Below are 21,348 nucleotides of genomic sequence, written 5' to 3'. Positions count from 1 at the left end.
CGGTTATACCGGCGTGGAAAAATTTTCCGGTATTACCGGAAATACCGGCCGGTACGACTATTTTTAATTTATTATATTTTTTTGTGTAAAAATCTTACAAAACTTATTACAATTTAACAAAAATAGTCAAAATGTAATTATAATTTACTCAAAAATAATACCACATATGTATTTCATAACAAAATATAGGTTTTAAAGTTCACAAATAACAAAAAATAACATTAAAGTATCATAAAAATAATTTTTTAAAAAATTCAAAATTTATTTTTTGAAAATACCGGAAATACCGGTATGGTAATACCGGAAAATACCGGGAATACCGGAAATACCGGTCGGTATTGAATAGTGAAAGTACCGAAAAAATACCGGATTTAAAATACCGGCTTGGTCTTCGATACCGGTAATACCGGTAGGTATTTACCGGTATTTAAAACATTGAATTTTACAATTATACACTCATTATATATATCTATACATTAAAAATCAAAACAATATTTTAAAAAAAAATAACACCGATTCATATGGAATAATAAATTTGACATTGGTAAAATCATCTCGTAAGGAGAAACCCCACTCCCCAGCACTTCTGTATGGCTGTATCCGTTGAATCATTGATTGATTTGATTTGATTCCATCAATATTACTCGTAATTAAATTAAAATAACTATCTTGACCTAGTCAGTATTAACTTGGAAGACATAAAAACCTCCACCATCTACTCCTGATTATTCGCCTTTTGATTTCCACTGCCCACAAAGAAAGTCGATCCCTACCATAATAAGCCGTTGCAGCAGCAGAAAGATTAATTACAGTAGGAAGGTTAGATTAGTACTTTTATACTTGGATGTAAACTTTTCCATCCAAATCCAGCCAGATATGGCTAGAAAACTTTGGAACAAAAAAGTTTTGAGGTTTCTTATCATTCCTTTTTTTTTTGTGCAAAAAAATTCAAGAATAAGAAAAATTGTTTTTTTCCTATCTTTTCTTTCCCTATCCCTCTTAAAAAAAACTCAAGAATGTAGTGTAAGGGTATTATAGATTTATAGGTATATTATGTGGATATATTTAAATTAGTTAAAAAGAAAAAAAAAATGAGAGAGAGTAGTAGTTTAGGTATTTCAAATTAAGGCGGAAAGTAAAAAGATGAGAAAAAAGTTATTTGCTTTATAAGGAACTATAAAATTAGTTCGGTCGTGAAAAGGTAAACCACATCATGGTTCATACTAATCTTTTTGAGTCATTTTTAATGTCTAATTAATGAAGTTAAAGAATACTAGGAAACCATATACTTAACTTTGTTAATTCAAGTAAGTTTAAATTCAAAGTTTGTTGTTACAAAAACAACCTCTAAATTATAAATGAAGATTTTGGCTTACGCCGTACTCGCAAGAAGTCAAGTAAATAGTGAAAATGGGGAATATCTCTGACCGTAATATTTGTCTCCATTACTTGGTGATGTACTGATGTATGCGTAAGTCCTTGTGGTAGATGACCGTTTAGGCAAGTGGGTTAAGTGTTAACTATGTCACACGATTTCTCACGTAAAAAGCAATGTCCCCAAGTTAACATTAATTTGATCACCCGTTCTGTATTTCTTTATTTAAATCAAGTAATCAACCATGGACGTTGAAAAGTGAGTGGATTACCTGTGTTTTTGATATTGTTAGTTATTCACTTTCTTTGTTTAGTTGTTATTTGCATTTTATGTTTTCTATTGTTAAAAATAACATTCCAAAACTTTCTTTTAATTAACAAAATTCACTTTCAAAGATTAAATAGTTTACTTAAGTTTTCAATTCACCACCTCCTTGTCGACATGCAAGTCATACTTTTCATATACTTGTATATTTTGTCAAGTTTTGACTTTCCATTCATGCAATCTCATTTTCCACATCCCTTATTATTGATCGTGGCCCATTGAGTTTTCACCGAGGTTTTCATGCTCGTTCATATGGCCTCTCGTGACACCTTGTGATCAAGCTCGTAGTTGTATTCTCACGATAACAAGAAAACAACCAATCACAAGAAGATAGTTTTGGAAGATAGTAACAAGAACACAACCAATTATAAGAAGACTGTTTAATTCTTGTATACTATGATGTGAAATGACTCGACTCAATTTAAGAAAATATGATTTTTTTTTGTTCTGGCGTAAATTTATGGTCCATGGCCGTAAACTTACGGCTTAAATTACAACTAGCCGTAAAATTTGCACCGTAATTTGCTCTTGGATTTTTTTCGTCCCTGTTTGAAAACAACTCAAAATTGCAAGGGGCATAAATTTATGGCCCTGGGCCGTAAATTTACGGTCCCATGTAAATCAATGGGCCGTAAATTTATGGTCAGGGACCGTAAATTTATGGTCCGACCTGCACATTTCCATTTTAGCCAAAAATCCATATTTCACTTTCAATGCTTCAAATTCTTTAAACCAAAACACCAAAATGAGTAAACTCATATATTACAATATAATTGATAGGTCCAAAACCATAACCATTGAAATATACATTAAAACGACCAAACGGGTCATTCGCCCGTAGTTAACAAAAGTGGCAAATGGGCGATTTAACCCTTTTTAGTTGCATACATAGTTCAACAAAACTCATGACTTCCAAAACATAATAATATACTTATTTTACCAAAAACAACAAGTATCAAGAGCCAAAATGTACCAATGAATTGTCTACACCATTACTCAAGATGTCAACCTTCAAAAGCAATAATCAACAACCTTCTATCTTAGCTTTACTTGATCAACTCCTTCTTCTTGCTACTACCACTTCCTATAAAAGTTAAACAACTAAAATGTAAGCAATAAAGCTTAGTGAATACATATATGTATGATCAAAATATCTATATAACTATATCACAATAAAATGCATGTAAGCACTTGAGCCATTCAATTAACAACCAAAACAACAATATCAAATCATGATCATATTATTTCTACTTGGCCAAGGACATATGCTAGTAGGTATCTCATCATCTACTAGTTTTACACTCAATGTATGCTAGTAGGTATTTCATCATCTACTAGTCTTGCACAAAACCAATGTATATGCTAGTAGGTATATCATCATCTTCTAGTCTTACACAAATTTAATATACAAATGGAGTCATAGGAATTATTCATCTATGACCTCCATATTACAACTATGAAGTTATACATATGCACTCACCTTGATTATGGCTAGTTGATACTAGATGGCTATTAGACTCAACACAAGGATCTTCACCACATATACACATTTCAACACATATTATATATAACTATGAGTTTTATGAACTCCTTTCTTTCACATTTTCTAACTAAATTCACCATAACCTCAATTACTATGGTGTTTGACTATACCATTTCATTTATCATAATTTTCATAATAATTTCATAACATTCTTCTAGCCAAACACCTAAAATGTGTAGTTTATCACTATGGGGTTTTACCATAAAGGCTTTATTTTCATTAACCCCAAATTCTCCCCTTCTCTATATTTCCTGTAGGGTTCATCAAAATCCCCAAGTATGATGAAATCCCCAATTTCACTATTCAAGAACCCTAATTTCAACAATAAAACCCTAACTTATAATTCAATAATTAAAGGGAATTCCTTACCTCAAAGAACAATCAAGCAAACTATAAAACCTTCAAATTTCTTCTTCCTTCTCCTTGAAATTTTCGGCCACCACAACCATAATATGAACCCTCAATTGCTTATTTATTATTTGAATTAACTAATTGAATTTAGAAGAATTATTTTATGTCTTACTCCTTGATTAATCAAAAGAGGTTAGAAGAATTAAAAGAAAGATGGAGAAGTTTTTAGAGAATAATGAGGATAAGAGTTCATCAACTAAAGTGGCTGGGTTATCCCTCCTGATGGCCACGTTTTCTTTTAAAATAAAAGGGTATTATACCCGCTAGTCACTAAAGTTCCAACTAAATTAACCCCTTATCTCAAAACAAAATAATAAGAAATTAATTTAATGTGAAAACTATAAAAAAGGTAAATTTTCTATTACCTTAAAAATAGTGGGGTGTTACATGATGCCCCGAAATGCCAAAAGACAAGCTCTACCTGTTTCGTGAACAAGGGAACGAAAACGCGTACGAAACAACACTGAAACGTTTCCTACACGTTTCTGTATTTATCAAAACGTTTCCCATAAGTTTCCATAACATTTCCAATTAAATCGAAAATAATAATATATCTCTAATAGTAGAAATCGAAAGTTGCAAGCGGCTTGGAGGTTGAAGACAATATATTCACACAAAATAAATGTTTTTCCCCTTTGCCTTTACAGCCTTTTAGTTTTCAAAACGTTCAATATAGCCTTTTATATTCTGCATATTGATTATAAGTTTCAATGTATAGTTAAAAACAAAAGTGATGTGGAAAAAGTAAACGGACGAAAACTTTAGTAAATTTATGTGATAAAAAGTAAAGAAATTAAAACTTTCGTGGCAAAAGTTAAGAATACAAATGTTTAAACAGTAAACAAAACAAAACATTCGTACCAAAAAGTAAAAGAGATTAAGTTATGTGACAAAAAGTAAAAACTTAAAAGTTTCGTGGCAGAAATGTGAAGCAATCCAAGTTTCCTATATCTAAGGAAACTTGAATTGTTATATATATAACAAAAAATTATTTAAACACAAACAATTAAATCCAAGTAATTATTTAGATTAAAACTATATCTAATTATAACCAAATACAAAATTTTAGGGTTATAAATGTAAAATTTGGAAGGGGCAAAGTGAAATTTTGAAAATAAAAAAGCAAACAAAAAAAATTTAGTTTAAAGGATCAAGTGAAATTAGAACCTTGAAACCTCACTTATAATAAATAAGTCTTCTTCCACTCAAGCAACTTTAAAACTTTGTTTATATTTATCAAATCTTTTGTTTATATCAAAATTCATGTGAAGACAAAATAGGTATTATTCACATACTCTTATCTTATTAATGCTTCATTCTTGAGTTTCTATTAAAAGAAAAGAGAGAGGAAGATTAGATAAGAGAAGAAAAGATAAAAAGTTATGTTAGAAAAATGTATTCTTGAGTTTTATCATTAAAAGAAAGGAAAGTGAATAAAATGATTTTGAATGTATTATTGAGTTAATAAGGAATGAAAAAAAAGGATAAAAACATATAATTTTACATTTATACCCTTATAATTATTAAAACCCATTATATATCTTTAAAGGGTAGATTAGACTTTCCTACACAAATCCTTCCATTTCTGGCCAAAAATGGGAAAAAAGAATTTGTCTCCAAAATCCCTCTTTTTTTCTTTTTATTACTTTCCTTTCTTTTAGTAAAAATGTCAAAACATATGTTTTTTTTTCCATTCTTTTTTTATCCTTTAAAAAGAAAACTCAAGAATGAAGCATAAAGAAAGTAATACTCTTAAAGAAAGAGGGGCAAGTATAATAAAAACTAAAAGTTTGAGGCAAAAACTAAAAGAACCATAAAAATGTGTGATTAAAAGTAAAAAAACAAAAAGTTACTGTAGAAATCTCAACTTAAATTGTTATATATAATAATATAATTGTCTGATATAAGTAATATATTATTATTATATATAATTTAATTAATATATCTATTTTGAAAATACTTTTAACATATTTTATATATATTTTTATTCCTGTATATTTAGTGTATCAGTTTTAATGCTACATAACTTGTATATATAGACTTGTCCTTCATACTTGGTGGACGTATGCACGACTTGAACAAACGAGGAAGAAAATTCTTGTTTACGTCATGTTTATATATAATGTAAATAATACAAACACTAATTGATACAGTAGAAGATAAGTTAAAAATGAAATACTTAAAAATTCCGAAAAATGAACATCTTCAAATCTCTTTTCCTAATAAATCAGGATCCCAAAAAAATAAGCCTTCACAAATTTGCCACGTGGCAGCTATTCCCTATGTTTAGAAAAAAAAACCCACCAAAGTTTTTTTTCACGTACCGCCTTTCTTATTCCTTCTTTCTTCTTATTCTTTATTTCTTCTCTTTTTTCGCAACTTTTTTGTATCTCCATCGATTGGCAAATTGATGATCAGATATAATGTTTAAGGTATATTCTCATTTAAATTTAGTTTTTTTTTTTAAAATTTTATTTTCTTTTGCAGTTAGGGTTTTTTTAGGGAAAATAATTAGTCATTTATTTTTTGTGAACCGATTGCATACAAAATTTTCAGATTTCTTCATGATAAATTTATTTCCCAACCTTTTTCATCTCCATCTATGTAGAGATTGATGAATAAATCCAATGTTCAAGCCATGTCAGGTATATTCTCATTTAAGTTTAGAATATATTATTATTTTTATTTTGCAGTTAGGGGTTTTTTTAGGGAAAAGAATTATTCATTTTTTTGGGAATGAACCAGTTGCCTCAAAATTTGGGATTTCAGATTTAAATATTAGGGGTTGATTTCTTCGTGATAAGCATCGACAAGTTAACTGAATTTTAAAAAAATACTGTTTTTTGTGTGTGTGTGTGTGTGGCTGTTATAATGCATACCAATTGTTTGATTAAGTGTTGGAGTGATAATTTGAATTCCAATTGTTGTTGCTTTTTCTTCGTATCGTGTATAAAAATGATATTTTGATTTGAAATATGAATATGTAGCTATGGCGTTTTTTATTTGGTTTTATCAGGGACATGCTATATTAATAACGAAGTACAATCGTTATAGTTTTTCCACCTAGGATTGTATGAACAACATAACTGGTAAATCAGTCAGGTAAATCAGTCAAAGTGATATATTGCTTAACTATATGCTATATGATTTCTATTAAAACTAAAGTGGTTAGTTTTTAGAAGGAAGATTACATAGTTTGTTCACTTCATTATCTGTTATGAAGGTATAGTAGGAATTCAAATATTGAAGATAGGTATAGTGGGAAATGGAAATAAAGCTTCTACTATAAATCATGTTGAGAGTAAAGTTTCTCATACTTAATGAAAAACCGAAGCCATTTTACCTTTGTCAGGTATAATTTTTATTTGGCGCTTTACTGATGAAGCCATATAACTCAGAATTTAATTTTTTTTTACATTTAAATCATTATCTATATTATATATTTATATCTGTATTTTGAGATAAAATCTTTGTAACTAACTTTCTGATAATTTGCAATGAAAAATCTTATAATCCCAAATACAATGCTGAACAGAAAAAAAATATGAGAGATTTTCACTTAGCAAGTACATTGTTCATCTTATACATTTAGTCATGTATATTAATGCTTTTCGGGACTTGGAATCAATGTTCCATAGCATGTTAATCTTCTCGATTATTATATAGATGTTTCGGAAGAGATGGTTAAACCAAACGCAACTTCAAGTGTAAGTTTTAAACAACCCCTTTAGATGATGCTTTATAAGGATTATAATGTGCCCTTGATATGCATAGGAATGCCTCTTCTGCTAAGATCACACCTCTCTTAGTAGGTCGGCTTTTAGGCAATGACCTAGATGCCCTTGAGAGGAACATTGATTTGTTGGTAAAATATGGCAGGATTTAAGATCAAATGTGGAAGTACGGTGGAATATTATTCGTCATAGTTTCTTGCGAACAAAGGACATGTCCAACCGCGTGTGTAGTACTGATACTTTCTTGGAAGGTACCTGTTTACCGTAAGAGGTGCCAAAATTGGCGGGTTGGGTAACAAGTCATAACCCGCCAAACGCGGTACAATTCAAAACATATTTGTCTTTTCTAATATTGATACTTTTTTAGGCTTACTATGCCGCAATTCAAGAATTTAAGCATGGTTAGTGGATTATCTCATTTTAATACTTCATGGTGCATGCTTGGGATCCATTATTAAATCAAATTAAGAGACGTTTGGGGCACTCTGATACACCTATTCTTTATGGCAGTATGTAAGTAACCAAACAACTACTATTTGACTTAGTATTTCCTTATCAAGAACATAATAGTTCACAATGTATGTGATCAAATGTCAAATATTATGTCATCTTAGTAAGATGTGGATAATACTTCAATAAATTGCAATAATCTTTTGTTTTTTCAGCTTTGTTATGCAAAGTTGCAGCATTGAGAACATTTAATTTGGATAAATTACAATATTGCAGAGAACGTGCATCTACATAAGCAACCTTGCTAATTTCCCGACCAAAGATACCATTGACCATTTCAGTACAGTAATAAAGCTTTATAAATTATGCTCAATTAACTGTACATATACTTGTGAAATTTCCAACTTTTATTTGACGACTACAACCTTGGCCCATTTTCAGGTATAAAGAACAACGTGACATGCTATACAACTAAACATTAAATATAGATTAGGTTGCATTTGCTTTAGAGGGTATCAATAATGATGTTCAAGAAACAATATTTTTTTTATAGTTTTATTCAGTTATAATGTTGATTCTATAGTTCTTTATTGTTTGGATAGATTAGCTCCATTAATTATGAAGACGATCAAGGTTGTAATTGGTTTAAGGGTAATCAAATATAAGATTTTGATTTTAAATTTTTCTAATCATGCCCGGGTCTACCCGGGTTGATTAGCTAGTCTTTATATATATCTAAGAGAGGATGAATTTTCTTTTAGTTGGTATCTATGGTTGATTGTCAATTGAATTTTCGACTAGGGTCAATTTATCATATTATTCATTCCATTTTCTGTCATATTTATAGCCATATTATACTCATGTCAAGTTATATGATTGGTTTTAGCACAATTAAATGTCGTGCCTTCGAGCGATTTAGTTGAGAGTTTTTCCTTCTTCTAGGTATTGGAGGTGATAGAACTCTCTAGCGCAGACTCGGTTAAGACAACGTATGCTAGACCTTTAAATGCAAGCAATCCACACCTATAAAAAAATAGTTAATTAATCACATATGCATAACAAGTACTTTGCAATGCTAATATATATAATCTAAGATTATTTATTTACTCTCTAACAGGATTGTTTTCGGTACCGTACCGAACAGGTTGCTATTAAAAGTAGGAACCGAATACATTATGATCAAATATACGGTAACAGTGGAAATAACATATGACACAGATACTTTGTACAACTAAAAAGATAACATGCTACTTTTATTACAAACCAGTATCCAACTATTGGAACCATAGCGTTCCAAAATTTACAACCCTAAAAAAAAAAATGTTTGTACGGCTCAAAAGCATGAGTGTATAACCATAAGCCCTTTCAATTGAGAAATGCTCTGGGGAAGATTTTCTATGCCTCCATGCTTTACAAATAACACTTCCAAACTTTGTAAACGTCCAAATTCATCAGGCAGTTTCTTAAGCCCCTCACAACCAACGAGATCTAATTTTTTTAAACATTCCATCTTACAGATGCTATTGGGAATGAAACGCAAGGATGGACAATCCTCTAGGGTTAATGTCTCCAAACATCCTAATCTACCAAAATCCTCTGGTAACTGCTTTAGATGCCGACAATGCCTTATTTCAAGATGTCTCAGATGCTTCAACATACATATGCTATACGGAAGACACTCAATATCAATGGACTCTAGAGACATACCCTCCAGACTTATTAACTTCTCCAAAATTGGAGCCAGATCAGGTTTAAAGTTGCACACTTTAAAACCACCGAGTCGGAGGGCTATGAGCTTTGGACATTCAACAGGCACGTGGAGTTCTACCAAGAGTCTGCACTTCTGAAGATATAAATGCTTGAGATTTGGAGTCATCCCAAGGTTCAGGTTAGTTAATCCGGAACAACCAAAGAAGAGTGATTCTAGCTTTGGAAATTGTACCTGCATTTTGAGTTCTTCAAAGTTCTTACATGCACACAGATTTAGCTCCTCGAGATTCAGACATTTATTGGACATGTTGAGTTTTTTCAACGCCTTACATCCCCTCATATTTAGCTTCTTAAGATGCGGGCATTCAACGCTCATGTTGATTTCTACCAACTTACAGCAATTTCCGAGACGTAGTTCTTCCAGATTTGGAGTCATCTCAAGGTCAAAGGTTTTCAACTTTGACCGACTAAGGTCAAGGAATTTGAGCTTGGGAAGAACCTATCATCATAAGAATAGAAGGAAAAGAAAAAGATGAAATATAAATAAGATATAACTCTATGCAATACAACCAATCAACCATTATTCTACCTTTTCTTCTCCTCTTTTCCAAAGTTTGCTTCGTCTCATACAAAGCTGAACAAGGTTATCAGCTTGAAACAATTTAGGTAAATACCGAAAACGGTAACGCTGCCAATGAAGACATCGTAAGCTATTTGGTAGGTATCCGCCAATTTCATCAATTTTACACTTCGCCTGACTCATACTCTTAGTAATGCAAAGAAATCTTAGATTCGTCATCTTCCTAAGTCCTTGCAGAATTTGAGTTGCATGGAGATCTGTATTCTTCAATTCTATACTCCTTGTTGCTTCGGTACCCTATCATATAGATAAAACTAACATGAATATTTTATCATAACAAATAGGGTTTAGTGAGCGGGAATGAAACAAACTATGCCTAAAAAGTTATAATGTGCACTAAACCCTAATAGATAACAATGTGTCATCACCCATCATACATATATACTTAGAACCTCACCAATTCATTGACTAATATGTGTTCAATTTCATCTTTCTTCCACAATATACTATGTTTGTGAGGTTCATCAGGGTGCAAACGACGAACAATATTGACACCCATTTCTTCTATATGATCATGCATGGCTAACTCCTCATCATTAGGATCATCATGACAGATAGTTATCAAGGATTTCTGCTCTAGAACTCTTAAACCAATCCGAGCATTAAATCCACAGCTTTCTAGCATTATGATTGCCTTCCTCTCCATTTCGAGTTTCAGCAGGCATGCAACATGGAGGAATATTTGTTTGTGATCCTCCTCTAGACCATCATAGCTTATTTCCAGTCTTTTCAAAGTATCGTGCCATGGAATTGTTTTTAATCTGTTGATGGTATCTTCCCATTCATCTTGAGGTCTGCCACAAAGAAATGAACCTAAAAGTTTGATGGTTAAGGGAAGACCAGCAGCATAACTTACAACCCTTTTTGATAGGCCTTCATACTCTTGAATTGGACTCTCTCTTTTAAAAGCATGCCTACTGAGAAGGTTAATTGCTTCCTCATCTGATAGCATATCGACATCATAAATATTGTCCCTTTGAATGCCATATCCAACCAACACTTGCTCATCTCTCGTTGTAATGATGATTCTACTTCTGGGCTTGAAACGAGTAAAGTCACCTACCAACGCCTCAAGTTGTTCTATATGATCAACATCATCTAGAACTATAAGAGCTGTTCTACCAGGCATCATCCTTTTCATCAAATTTTTTCCATCAGAAACACCTTCTATATCAATGCTTCGATCTTTGAACACAGATGAAAGGACCTGTTCTTGCAATTTATGCAAACCAGAGACTTTTGAACGTTCTCTAACATTCTCAACAAAACTTTTACCTTCAAACCGACTGGATGTATGATCAAAAACAGCTCTTGCAAGAGTTGTCTTCCCACCACCTCCCATCCCTTTGATTCCTATCATCCGGACGTCATCAGAGTCGACTTGTAATAATGAAAGTAATTTCTGTACCCGGATCGCGATGCCTACTAAGTTAGTATCAATGCTGAAATTGGTGAAATGTGGATTTTGTAAAATGTCTTCAACAACTTTTTGGATGAACTGAACTTCGTGGCTGTGTATTAAAGAATATTTCAATTGTATAGCATATAATCAGAACAAGGGAGTGACATATTAATGTTTCAATTCCTATTCATAGTTCAGAAAATAAGAAACAAAATAAAACATGAGATAAAAAATTTACCCATCACCAGTGTTCTTCAACTCCCACCCAGCCAGATTTGATGCTCGTGTCAAAGAATGTTTCCATCTCCGACATCTCGAGTATGTCTGTGTGGAAAATAAAACACATTACCAACTCAGAGTCTCAGACTCTTAAAAGGGTTATTCTGTTTAGGGTGGTACGGAAGATCTCAAGGTCTGGCTTAGAGGTCATTCAAGTTAAAGGGCAATTATAATATTATTATCTTTAGGAGTGTTTATCGTTAGTTTCCTAGTATGTTAAGATAGCTATTTAAGGTGATTTTCTTTTTTCGTTTATATTTTCAATAATAAAAATACGAAAGTTTTCTATACGCAGGTTGTTCCAGTCAAACCCTATTTCGACTATGGTTTTTGGTGGTGTGCTTGATATTCTGGTCAACAGTCTGTATGGTAACGAAGATTGATTACTCTGAAACCCACATTGACCGATTAATTTCAACTTTGTGACATATAATCGATATAACAAAGTGAGATATTGATTTTTCTACCCCATTAACAAAAGATTAGAAATAAAGAAACATAAAAAGAGATGTGATGAAGAAAATACCCGACACTAGTATTCAACCCCGAGCAATCCTGACCTGCTACTATTTTCAAACACTTTTTCCTTTGTCCAACAGCCTCTTTCTTTATATGTTTTTTAAATGCTACTCCAACTGGCCCACTCTGTTTCCGGACTTGAGTGGGTTGCACGTCATAAAAGATGGGGTAAGCGGTCTGCTCCCCTGTCTCGTGGCACTCCATGATATGTGCAAGCTCTTCTAAGCACCACGCAGAATTTGCATAGTTCTTGGAGAAAACAATGATGTGAAATCTCGAATTTTTAATAGCAGCGATGAGCTGGTCACTGATCTCTTCTCCTTTGACGATTCGTTTATCATCTTTGTAAATGATGATACCTTTGTCATTAAGAGCTTTAAAGAGATGATCAACAAAACTTGTACGTACGTCTTCACCCCGAAAACTCAAAAAGACATCATACAAGAAGCTTCTTGGAACGGATGATGTTGAAGTTGATGCCATTGAACAATGATGAAATCTGAAGTTAGTGTGAGTCGGGTCAGATACTTGGTAACTTGTGTGAATATATAAACATAGTTGTGGATTTAAATATATGCAAGTAGAAATAATACAAAGACATCATCAACACAGTCAAACCTTTCAAGTGTAACAGTGAATAAATCATAATACAAAGTTTACAGAATTACGAGTCATTTTCTAATCAAATGAGTACATAATGGATGTATGAAAACCTCGTAAGAAAGAAAGAAAGAGTACATCATCAAGACCGTACCACTTAAACAGGTCAATATTACCTACTATGTTCCAAACAGACAGACACCAAAGATGTACAAGTAATAAAATCACATAGAAAGAAAATAGCTTTATTTTAAAACGAAAATATGGCTGCAGTTTTGAGAGAGTGGAAGAAACTTATAAGTCATGGCATATATTACAGCAAATCTTATTATATGCACTACAAGAAATCTTGCAAAAAGAAAGCTATGGACTTCAAAAATTATTGAACAAAGGTAGCATGGTAACATAAAGCATCAAGAACATGATTAATGATAAAATTGAAAAAGAATCGTTACCTTGGTCCGTGATTTTGGATCGCTGATTTTCCAAAAGTGGAGGAAGTTGTGGACAAGGAGAAGAATTATAACTACACCCGGCTACCCGGTGACTTAAACTCATTTGAATTGGGACACAAACTACTTAGAAAAGACTAGGAGTCGAGGGGAAGAGGTTTGAAAGTTTCAATTATTGGTGGGTGTTAAGCCGTGTAAAGTGGTTTCAAATTTCAATTTTTTGGAAAATTACTTGTATGGACTAAAATTAGAATCCATTTATTACTTTGGACAACTTGTTTGAAAAATATCTAATTTGTAATAAATGCCTGTGGTATATAGCTAATAACAAGTTGACATGTGCCCCTTTCTTCTATATCATCTTGGATGTCTTCTATATATGTCTGTAATATTTCGTTTCCGTGTTGAATAATAGAACGGAAATTATATGATTATGAACACATGATTTTAGCTGCATGCCCCTAGCTGCAACGACCCAACATGTCAGATACACGGATAAGAATGATGTTTTCCATTTCTTAAAAATCGACCATGTTTAGAGTCAGGAACTAGAAAATACCCAACACTGGTGTTCAACCCAAGCAATCCTGACCTGCTACTATTTTCAAAGCCTTTTTCCTCTGGCCAACTGGTTAATCTTTGTTTACACGTTTTTGAAATGCTGCTCCAACTGGCCCATTCTGGTTGCGGACTTGAGTGGGCTGCACATCATAAAAGATGGGATGAGCAGTCTGCTCCCCCGTCTCCTGGCACTCCATGATTTGTGCAAGCTCTTCTAAGCACCGAGCAGAATTTGCATAGTTCTTGGAGAAACTTATAATGTAAAATTCTGAACTTTTAATAGCTGCGATGAGCTGGTCATTGATCTCTTCCCCTTGCACGTTTATCATCTTTGTAAATGATAATACCTCTGTCATTAAGAGCTTTATAAGATGATCAACAGAACTTGTACATCTTTCACCCTGAAAACTCAAAAAGACATCATAAATGAAGCTCCTTGGAACGGATGATGTTGAAGTCGATGCTATTGAATAATAATAGTAATATTTTCTTAAGTTTATATGATTCGGGTCAGATACTAGGTAGCTTGTGAGATTACAAAACTCAGTTGTGGGTTTAAATATATCAAAGTAGAATAAAACAAAGACATGAACACAGTCAAACCTTTTAACTGTAACAGTAAATAAAGTTATAAAACCATAAAGATGATGTATGGAAACCGCATAAGAAAGAAAGAAAGAGTACATCATCAAAAACGTACCACTTAAAGAGTTCAATATATACAGACACACAGACACCAAATTAGTTGTAACAAAATCATATACAACATCGATGGTATATATTATTTATTTATTTACATATATCACAGCAAATCTTAAGAAATCAATCATGGTATGTTATTTACATCAATCCCAATTCAATTAAAAAAATTTACCCCAACAAAAACCTTAAAAAAAGAAACAACAATAACAATACCCAATCCCTGCAAATGGTAAAGAGACTGTTTCCATAAGGACCTCCGGCCAAAAAGAGGAATGAACAGTAGAGTGCATGAGATAAGGAACCATACGTGACGGACGAGTATCGCATAGCTACAACAACAACAACAAGGTACTCGATCTCGACACAAGTCGGGCTACGAGGGAGGTATGATGTAGACAGACCTTACCCCTACACATAGGTAGGGAGGCTGCTTCTAGATCCACGGACGAGTATCGCATAGCTACATTGAAGATAAATTATAGTAACAACATAGAGCATAAAGCAGCATAATAAACATATTTAGGTGCATAATAAACAACAACATAAAGCCAAACATGCAACAATTTAGGTGCAAAAAGCCAAACATATCTAGGTGCATAAAGCCAAACATGCAACAATTTACATAGAAGGAATAAGATCCAACGAATTCATATAAGATAACGAATGCTACTCAACCTATGTTACAAAGTAGCTTTGGTCGCCTAGCTGACGCAAAAGGGTTACTTATCTACAGTATTCATCTAAACTAACCCTAGCCCATATAAAAAACTTGAAAAAAAAACGAGATACAAATGAAGAACTGAACAATCGTTACCTTCCTACGTCTTATTGAACATCAGCTTCCAAAGTGGAGGAGGAGTTGTGACAAAGAGACGGGTCATATAAGTAAACCCGGTGAATTGAATTGAATTGGGCCTGAAACTACTTAGAAAATACTAATGTTCGAAAAAAAAAAAAAAAACAATAACGAAGACGATCAGGGGTGAATTCGAAAAATTTATGTTCCCAAACATTTGTTTAATTTAAAAATACAAGAAAAGGAAAAAGAAGACTTTAAAACAAACTTTTTGTAACGTCCCGAACAAAAAGGCCGGGATTTGTTTATTCATAATCATGAGAGAATAGATATACAAGTACACTAAGTTCAGGGGCTGGATTTGTAATAATCTAAAAGTTTGGTTAATAACCTTACCTTAAACTAGATGGGTGACCGCGCTGAAGCGATACCATTTAAAAAACGATAGTTAAGTTTGGTGATGATAGATACGGAAGGCAATGGTCAGAATGTCGGTGATGATGGACACTGTCACAATAGAAAGTGATAATGTGAAAGAAAGAGAGACAAAGAAGTGATGTGAAGTGAACGTATTACTTATTTTAAGGTTAAGGGTAATTTAGAGATATTATAAAAAGTATTAAGCCTATTTTTTTTTTTTTATGGTTTTATAACTTTATTTACTCGATTCACACCAAAAATGTGTAATTTGTTCAATAAAAAGCCTAGAAGTCGACACGTGTGTTTATGAATTCTATCATTGTTCAATAAAAAGCCTGGAAATGATAATCTCACTTGTTATTTTCTCATCCCCTTAATTTGTTGCTGTTAATCACATGATGAGTATGTTTGTGTAAAATTGGATCTATATACGAGGTTGTAAACTAGTATGATTGATTGTAATGTAGTAATTTCAATGTATAAGTGAAACCCATCTATTTGTGATGTCATGAAAGCTACATGTTATTGATATGTAGAAATGAGTGTTTTTCGATAGCTATGAGAATTTATGAGTTGTTTTGTGATATCAGATGAAAAATGTGTGATTACTAAGAGGGTAATATATATGTTGAACCATATGGTATTATTGCACACATGTTGTTTGATGAAATGCCTATGTGAGACTTGGTATTATGGCTAAACATGCTTCTTAAATCTGTTATTATAATGGAATGATATTGAACCGTGTGTAGGTGGTTAAATAACCAAAGGGGTCGACGAGTGGGATTGAAGATTGAAAGAACCGATAGCAAACTCAAAGGTAAGGAGCTAAGCCTCGACTCGTGTTGTTAATCTGTTATTATTATCTCGTAACTATTTCTGTTGCATTAAAATGGAAGAACATACAGCCATACACATACAAAACATTTCTAATGAACAAAGATTATGTGTGGGTTGGGTTGGTCGTTATTAGTGGATATGCATTGCATTAGCCCGTAATAATGCTTTAGATGTTTGGGCCCCGGGTTTAAGAAAAGACTCTTATAACTTTTAGTCAACGAAGAAGAATTTCCATTCAAATCACCAATATGTTCAAATTGTATTATAAAAGAGTAATGATCCAAAATGATAATAAGCATCTATTCAATTTCAATATTTCTGTCCAACTGAATGAACTCAGCAACAATTCTTATTGCCAAGCTATACTAAACTTATACTACTATTAATTTGTGAAGCCTTTTAGGTTCAGTTTCCACTAATTAAGATTTGATCACCCCTAGCGGATTCGACTGAATGGATAGAAGATGTTTAACATCACCAATATGAAGACTGTGTTGTCCCATAGGAATTCTTCGAATCCCAGATTTGTCGACAACACTCAAAAACTTGCACACATGAATCTTTATAGGCACCCTGAGCTGTGTCCTTGCTGGCACGTGCACCTTCGAAAACGCAACTAATTGTTTGTGTGGACCCCAGTGACCAACGGGCGGGGTTGAGTAAACGAGCATTGTGTGTGACCCGTCTTTAGAGCCTTCATTCTTTACGTCCACTTGGAGAACAATGGACAGCCCGGCACACTTGGCATGTGTCACCCTTACTGTGTCTGTGACTGCGGTTGTGTTTTTGTGGCGACCATCTACTGGTACTGTGAAAGTTGCAGGAGCACTTGCTAGTATATGAACGAATGTTGAGTAGCTAAATCCATGCCCGAATGGGTACACAACCGGGCCATTGTAGAAACGATATGTTCGACCTGGGTAACCCCTTGCTTGGTTTGATCTCATGTCCATTGTCGTCATTGGCACTTTCGAGAGGTAGTCTTGTTTATACCATGTCATTGGTAGCTTTCCTCCTGAAATATATTTTTATTTTTCAATGATATCGCACAAATTTATAGTGTATAGAGCATAAATAAAAAGGACTGCTACCATGGTGTACCTGGATTATGTGTTCCAAACAACACATCAGCAATGGCAGTGCCACCAGCTTGGCCCGGATAACCTACCCAAACAATAGCACCGATCCGAGGATCATGCTCAGCAAACGACACATCAACAGGCCCACCTGACATCAATACTAATATAACAGGCCCTTTTGAAGCTGCAGCGACTTTAGATACAAGTTCTTGTTGATATCCAGGTAGAAGCAGCCCATTTCTATCTACAAACTCTGCCTCTATCGTCTGGTCCAAACCCATTACCAAAACGGTTGCATCAGCTTGGCGGGCTGCACCCATCGCATCACCAAAAAGGTGAGAGTTCTTGCACTTAACATTCCTGCAACCGGGCTGATGAATAGTCCTCGTGTATCTTGCAATTCCTTGTAGAGGAGTTGTGTATCCACATGCTATCCCAGCATAGTTTCCAATCATTGTAACAGTAACATCTGAATTAGGCCCGATAACTGCAACAGTTGGATGACGTCTTGGGGATAGAGGCAATGATGGGCCATGGTTCTTGAGAAGAACGATTCCTTGTCTTGCTGCTTCAAGAGCAAGCTCTTGGTTAGCTGGGGTACAGACATCTTTCGGGCCAAGATTACCAAAGATTTTTGCTGTTGAATCGCCATCAAACATCCCCAATCTCATTTGAACCGTAAGTGTGTTAAGTAATGCACTGTCGATGTCAGTCTCTTTTAGTAGACCTCGATCGACTGCACCTTGTGAATGTTTAGCTAGAAATGGGCCACAATCCAAATCCAAACCTAAACACAACATATAAATTGTTTTCCCTTATTAAAGTGTTCACAAGTCTTGCACCACTAGCCAGATTATATAAAAGTGAAATGTACTATTTTTGTAACCTGCTTTTATAGCATCTGCTGCAGCTTCTTCAGGAGTTGCAGTATAGTGTTGCTTGTCATAAAATACTCCAACAGAATCACAATCCGAAACTATGTAACTGTTTCAAGAATAAATGCCAACAATGTTAGAAGATAAACACGAAAACTAAAACAAGCCATCATATGATCTCGATTGCGAAATCAGGTACACAGTGAAATGAAATAGTACCCGTTGAGTCGCCAAGCACCACGAATGGTGTCGCGAAGAAGTCTCGGGTCAGCACAAGTTGGAATGCCATTGACTTGATTGTATGAGCACATAACACTGGCTACCTTTCCTTGAGTAACACATTGTCTGAATGGTACTTCAAATGTATCCACCATTTCTTGTCTGCTCACCTGCATTTGCATATGATAATTCCATTTTGATATCATGTATTCACAGCTTCAAATTTTATCGAAGACAATCTAACTGACAAATAAATATATATATCCAACATATGATATGTGGTCGAATACATATTCGAAAAACCACCTTTATTTGCACCACGAAAGTATTGAGACGATACATGATATTGCTCGGAGTTATGTTTATCATTTTTTAGTATATTTCACCATTATTGGATAAGGTTTTCCTGATTTGGTTTACCGACTAAATTTTATAAAAAAAAAAAAAAAAGTAATTTGGTGGTGCAATTACGGTTATATTGTTAAAATAATACGAGTACTTTATTTTAGTTATTTTTCTATTGGCTCCCACACCAAGACATCAAGATCAAGGTGTCAGAGAACCTTTTACCAAATAAATTTATAATAGCTACACGAATGGCAACATATTTTATATGGAAACGGTCAATATCACATTAACCGAAATGTAGTTGCAACAATTTTACCTTAGCGTTAAAATGAAAACGATCCGTCCCACTCCAATTATCAAGATCATACGCGGTATAATGTTTGCAACACGCAGCCACTTTTAGCCTATCACCGGGGAGGTTACCTTGTAGTCCCCTAACGTATCGAGACGCGTATTCACCGGCTACTATCGGGTCTTCGCCGGGTGTTTCCTGACCCCGGCCCCATCTTGGGTCTCTAAATATGTTAATGTTCGGACTCCAATATGTTAGTCCCGCAACACCTCCGTTGTACATTGCTCTAGCTTCATCGGACACTACCTATATCATGGTCAAGTTTTAAAAAGTTAATCTTTCTCTACTAAGTCAAGGTAAAATCTTTTTACACAAAAATAGAAATGGTAAGATAACATGCAACTTATAGTAACATATTTTATTAAGCATTTAAGTATTTAAATAAATTGTTACAAGATTCATACTTCGGTAACAAATTATCAATGAGACATCAAAATCAATAGGCCTTAAGGATAACGTAATCGGAATCTGAAGTGACCCATCAATTAAAATGTTACTGTAAACAAATTTGGACCTACATCTTATAAGTAAAACTCGATGGCTTTAATAGTTTGAAGAACTGGCTTAATAGTAAACTTATATTATTGTGGGCCTAAAATATATAAATAAAGTATATATATATTAAAGTGCTCCTTTTTTTAAATGGAAAATGTTGCAACCTAGTTACTAAATATAAATATGAGAGATGACATTTGTACCATTTGTTTTTATTAATCTATCAAAGTTATGCATGAATTACTTGTACTGTATGTTATAAAGTTTGTATAGTTTAATAAATTTATCAAAATGTTTAGTACGGATATCAATTCCTACTAAATATTACTCGTACTAATAAGGAATAATGCAAAAAAGGCATCTAGCTATTAGTTATATTATCTAGTTTTGTTGGTAGTGGAGGAAGTAGTTTTTTGGCTAAATAGGCAACGCATATTTTACTTTTCCCAAAAGTCTTACATAGATAAAGGTTAAAAACGAATATAATTCAAATGACATAAATGCCCTGATACATTTGTTTAACAAATCCATGCACTGACATGTCTAGATAATATTACCCTTGTAGCATAGCATTATCGAGGTGTAACTATTAAAATAATGAAACGAAATTCGCATGGAAATGAATAAAAATAAGCTCACCCGCCCAATTTCTTCCCATAAGGTCGTATTAAACGAGGCAGCCGTGGTGATAACTTGCGGAAATGCGGTGGCACCGGGGAACTGGCCACCGAACCTGGTCCCCGGGCCAACATTTGAGACACCATGAAGTGCCTCGGACCACCACTCATACTCATCAATTCCTAGCCGAGGAATGGCAGTGGCATTGTCTACTAGCAACCCAAGTTTCTCTTTTAACGTCAGTCGTGAAAGCAAGTCCCTTACTCTGACGTCTATCGGCAAATTAACCTTGCAAAAGGGCAGTCCTTTCACGGCTGCGTTTCTTGGGTCACAAGCGAATGGTCGGCGGGCATTACCCGCTGACCAAGTGACACACAAGAGAAAGAGGATAAGAAAGAAACGACCCATTTTATTTTGTGAAACAATGTATCTTTCTTTCCCCTAGTGATTTGAAAACTAAGGGGAAAAGTGAAGGTTGGTTTATATAAAGGGAAGAAATGGAAACCTATTAAATCATTGAAGTTTGGGTATGGGCATATATAGGTGATGTAAGAGTATTGCTTGGTGGATTTGATGTGATTCCCTTTAATCAATAAGTTATACG

At 33.8% G+C, this 21,348-nt stretch overlaps 3 protein-coding genes and 1 long non-coding RNA gene across 5 annotated transcripts; 1 reads left to right on the top strand and 3 right to left on the bottom strand.

Annotated features, from left to right (window-relative positions):
* Positions 1-5,967: 5,967 nt before the first annotated feature.
* LOC122606674 lies at positions 5,968-8,517 on the top strand. Of its 2 annotated transcripts, XR_006324975.1 has the most exons (5): positions 5,968-6,085; positions 6,210-6,298; positions 7,320-7,638; positions 7,755-7,900; positions 8,053-8,517. It is a non-coding gene; the product is annotated as an uncharacterized LOC122606674 (long non-coding RNA). The 2 variants fall into 2 exon arrangements; XR_006324976.1 differs by having other exon boundaries at positions 7,533-7,900.
* A 471-nt stretch (positions 8,518-8,988) lies between these two features.
* LOC122609458 (disease resistance protein RUN1-like) lies at positions 8,989-12,870 on the bottom strand. The gene is made up of 5 exons (XM_043782502.1): positions 12,400-12,870; positions 11,828-11,913; positions 10,585-11,698; positions 10,137-10,424; positions 8,989-10,046 (listed from the first exon to the last, which is right to left on the bottom strand). Exons 1-5 carry the CDS (start codon positions 12,868-12,870, stop codon positions 9,171-9,173), a joined length of 2,835 nt encoding a protein of 944 aa, XP_043638437.1. The 3' UTR covers positions 8,989-9,170.
* A 1,201-nt stretch (positions 12,871-14,071) lies between these two features.
* Positions 14,072-15,160, bottom strand: LOC122609457 (disease resistance protein RLM3-like). The gene is made up of 2 exons (XM_043782501.1): positions 15,104-15,160; positions 14,072-14,401 (listed from the first exon to the last, which is right to left on the bottom strand). The coding sequence occupies exons 1-2, from the start codon at positions 15,158-15,160 to the stop codon at positions 14,072-14,074; spliced, it is 387 nt and encodes a 128-aa protein (XP_043638436.1).
* Positions 15,161-16,966: 1,806 nt separating this feature from the next.
* LOC122608161 (probable beta-D-xylosidase 2) lies at positions 16,967-21,265 on the bottom strand. Its single transcript, XM_043781252.1, has 6 exons — positions 20,766-21,265; positions 19,596-19,877; positions 18,932-19,101; positions 18,724-18,821; positions 17,860-18,624; positions 16,967-17,773 (listed from the first exon to the last, which is right to left on the bottom strand). Exons 1-6 carry the CDS (start codon positions 21,150-21,152, stop codon positions 17,178-17,180), a joined length of 2,298 nt encoding a protein of 765 aa, XP_043637187.1. The 5' UTR covers positions 21,153-21,265; the 3' UTR covers positions 16,967-17,177.
* Positions 21,266-21,348: the final 83 nt, after the last annotated feature.

This window comes from Erigeron canadensis, chromosome 7, assembly GCF_010389155.1.
Source record: "Erigeron canadensis isolate Cc75 chromosome 7, C_canadensis_v1, whole genome shotgun sequence".
Lineage (NCBI taxonomy): Eukaryota > Viridiplantae > Streptophyta > Magnoliopsida > Asterales > Asteraceae > Erigeron > Erigeron canadensis.
Note: the sequence above shows the minus strand (reverse complement) of the source record. Positions and strands in the feature narration are given on the sequence as shown.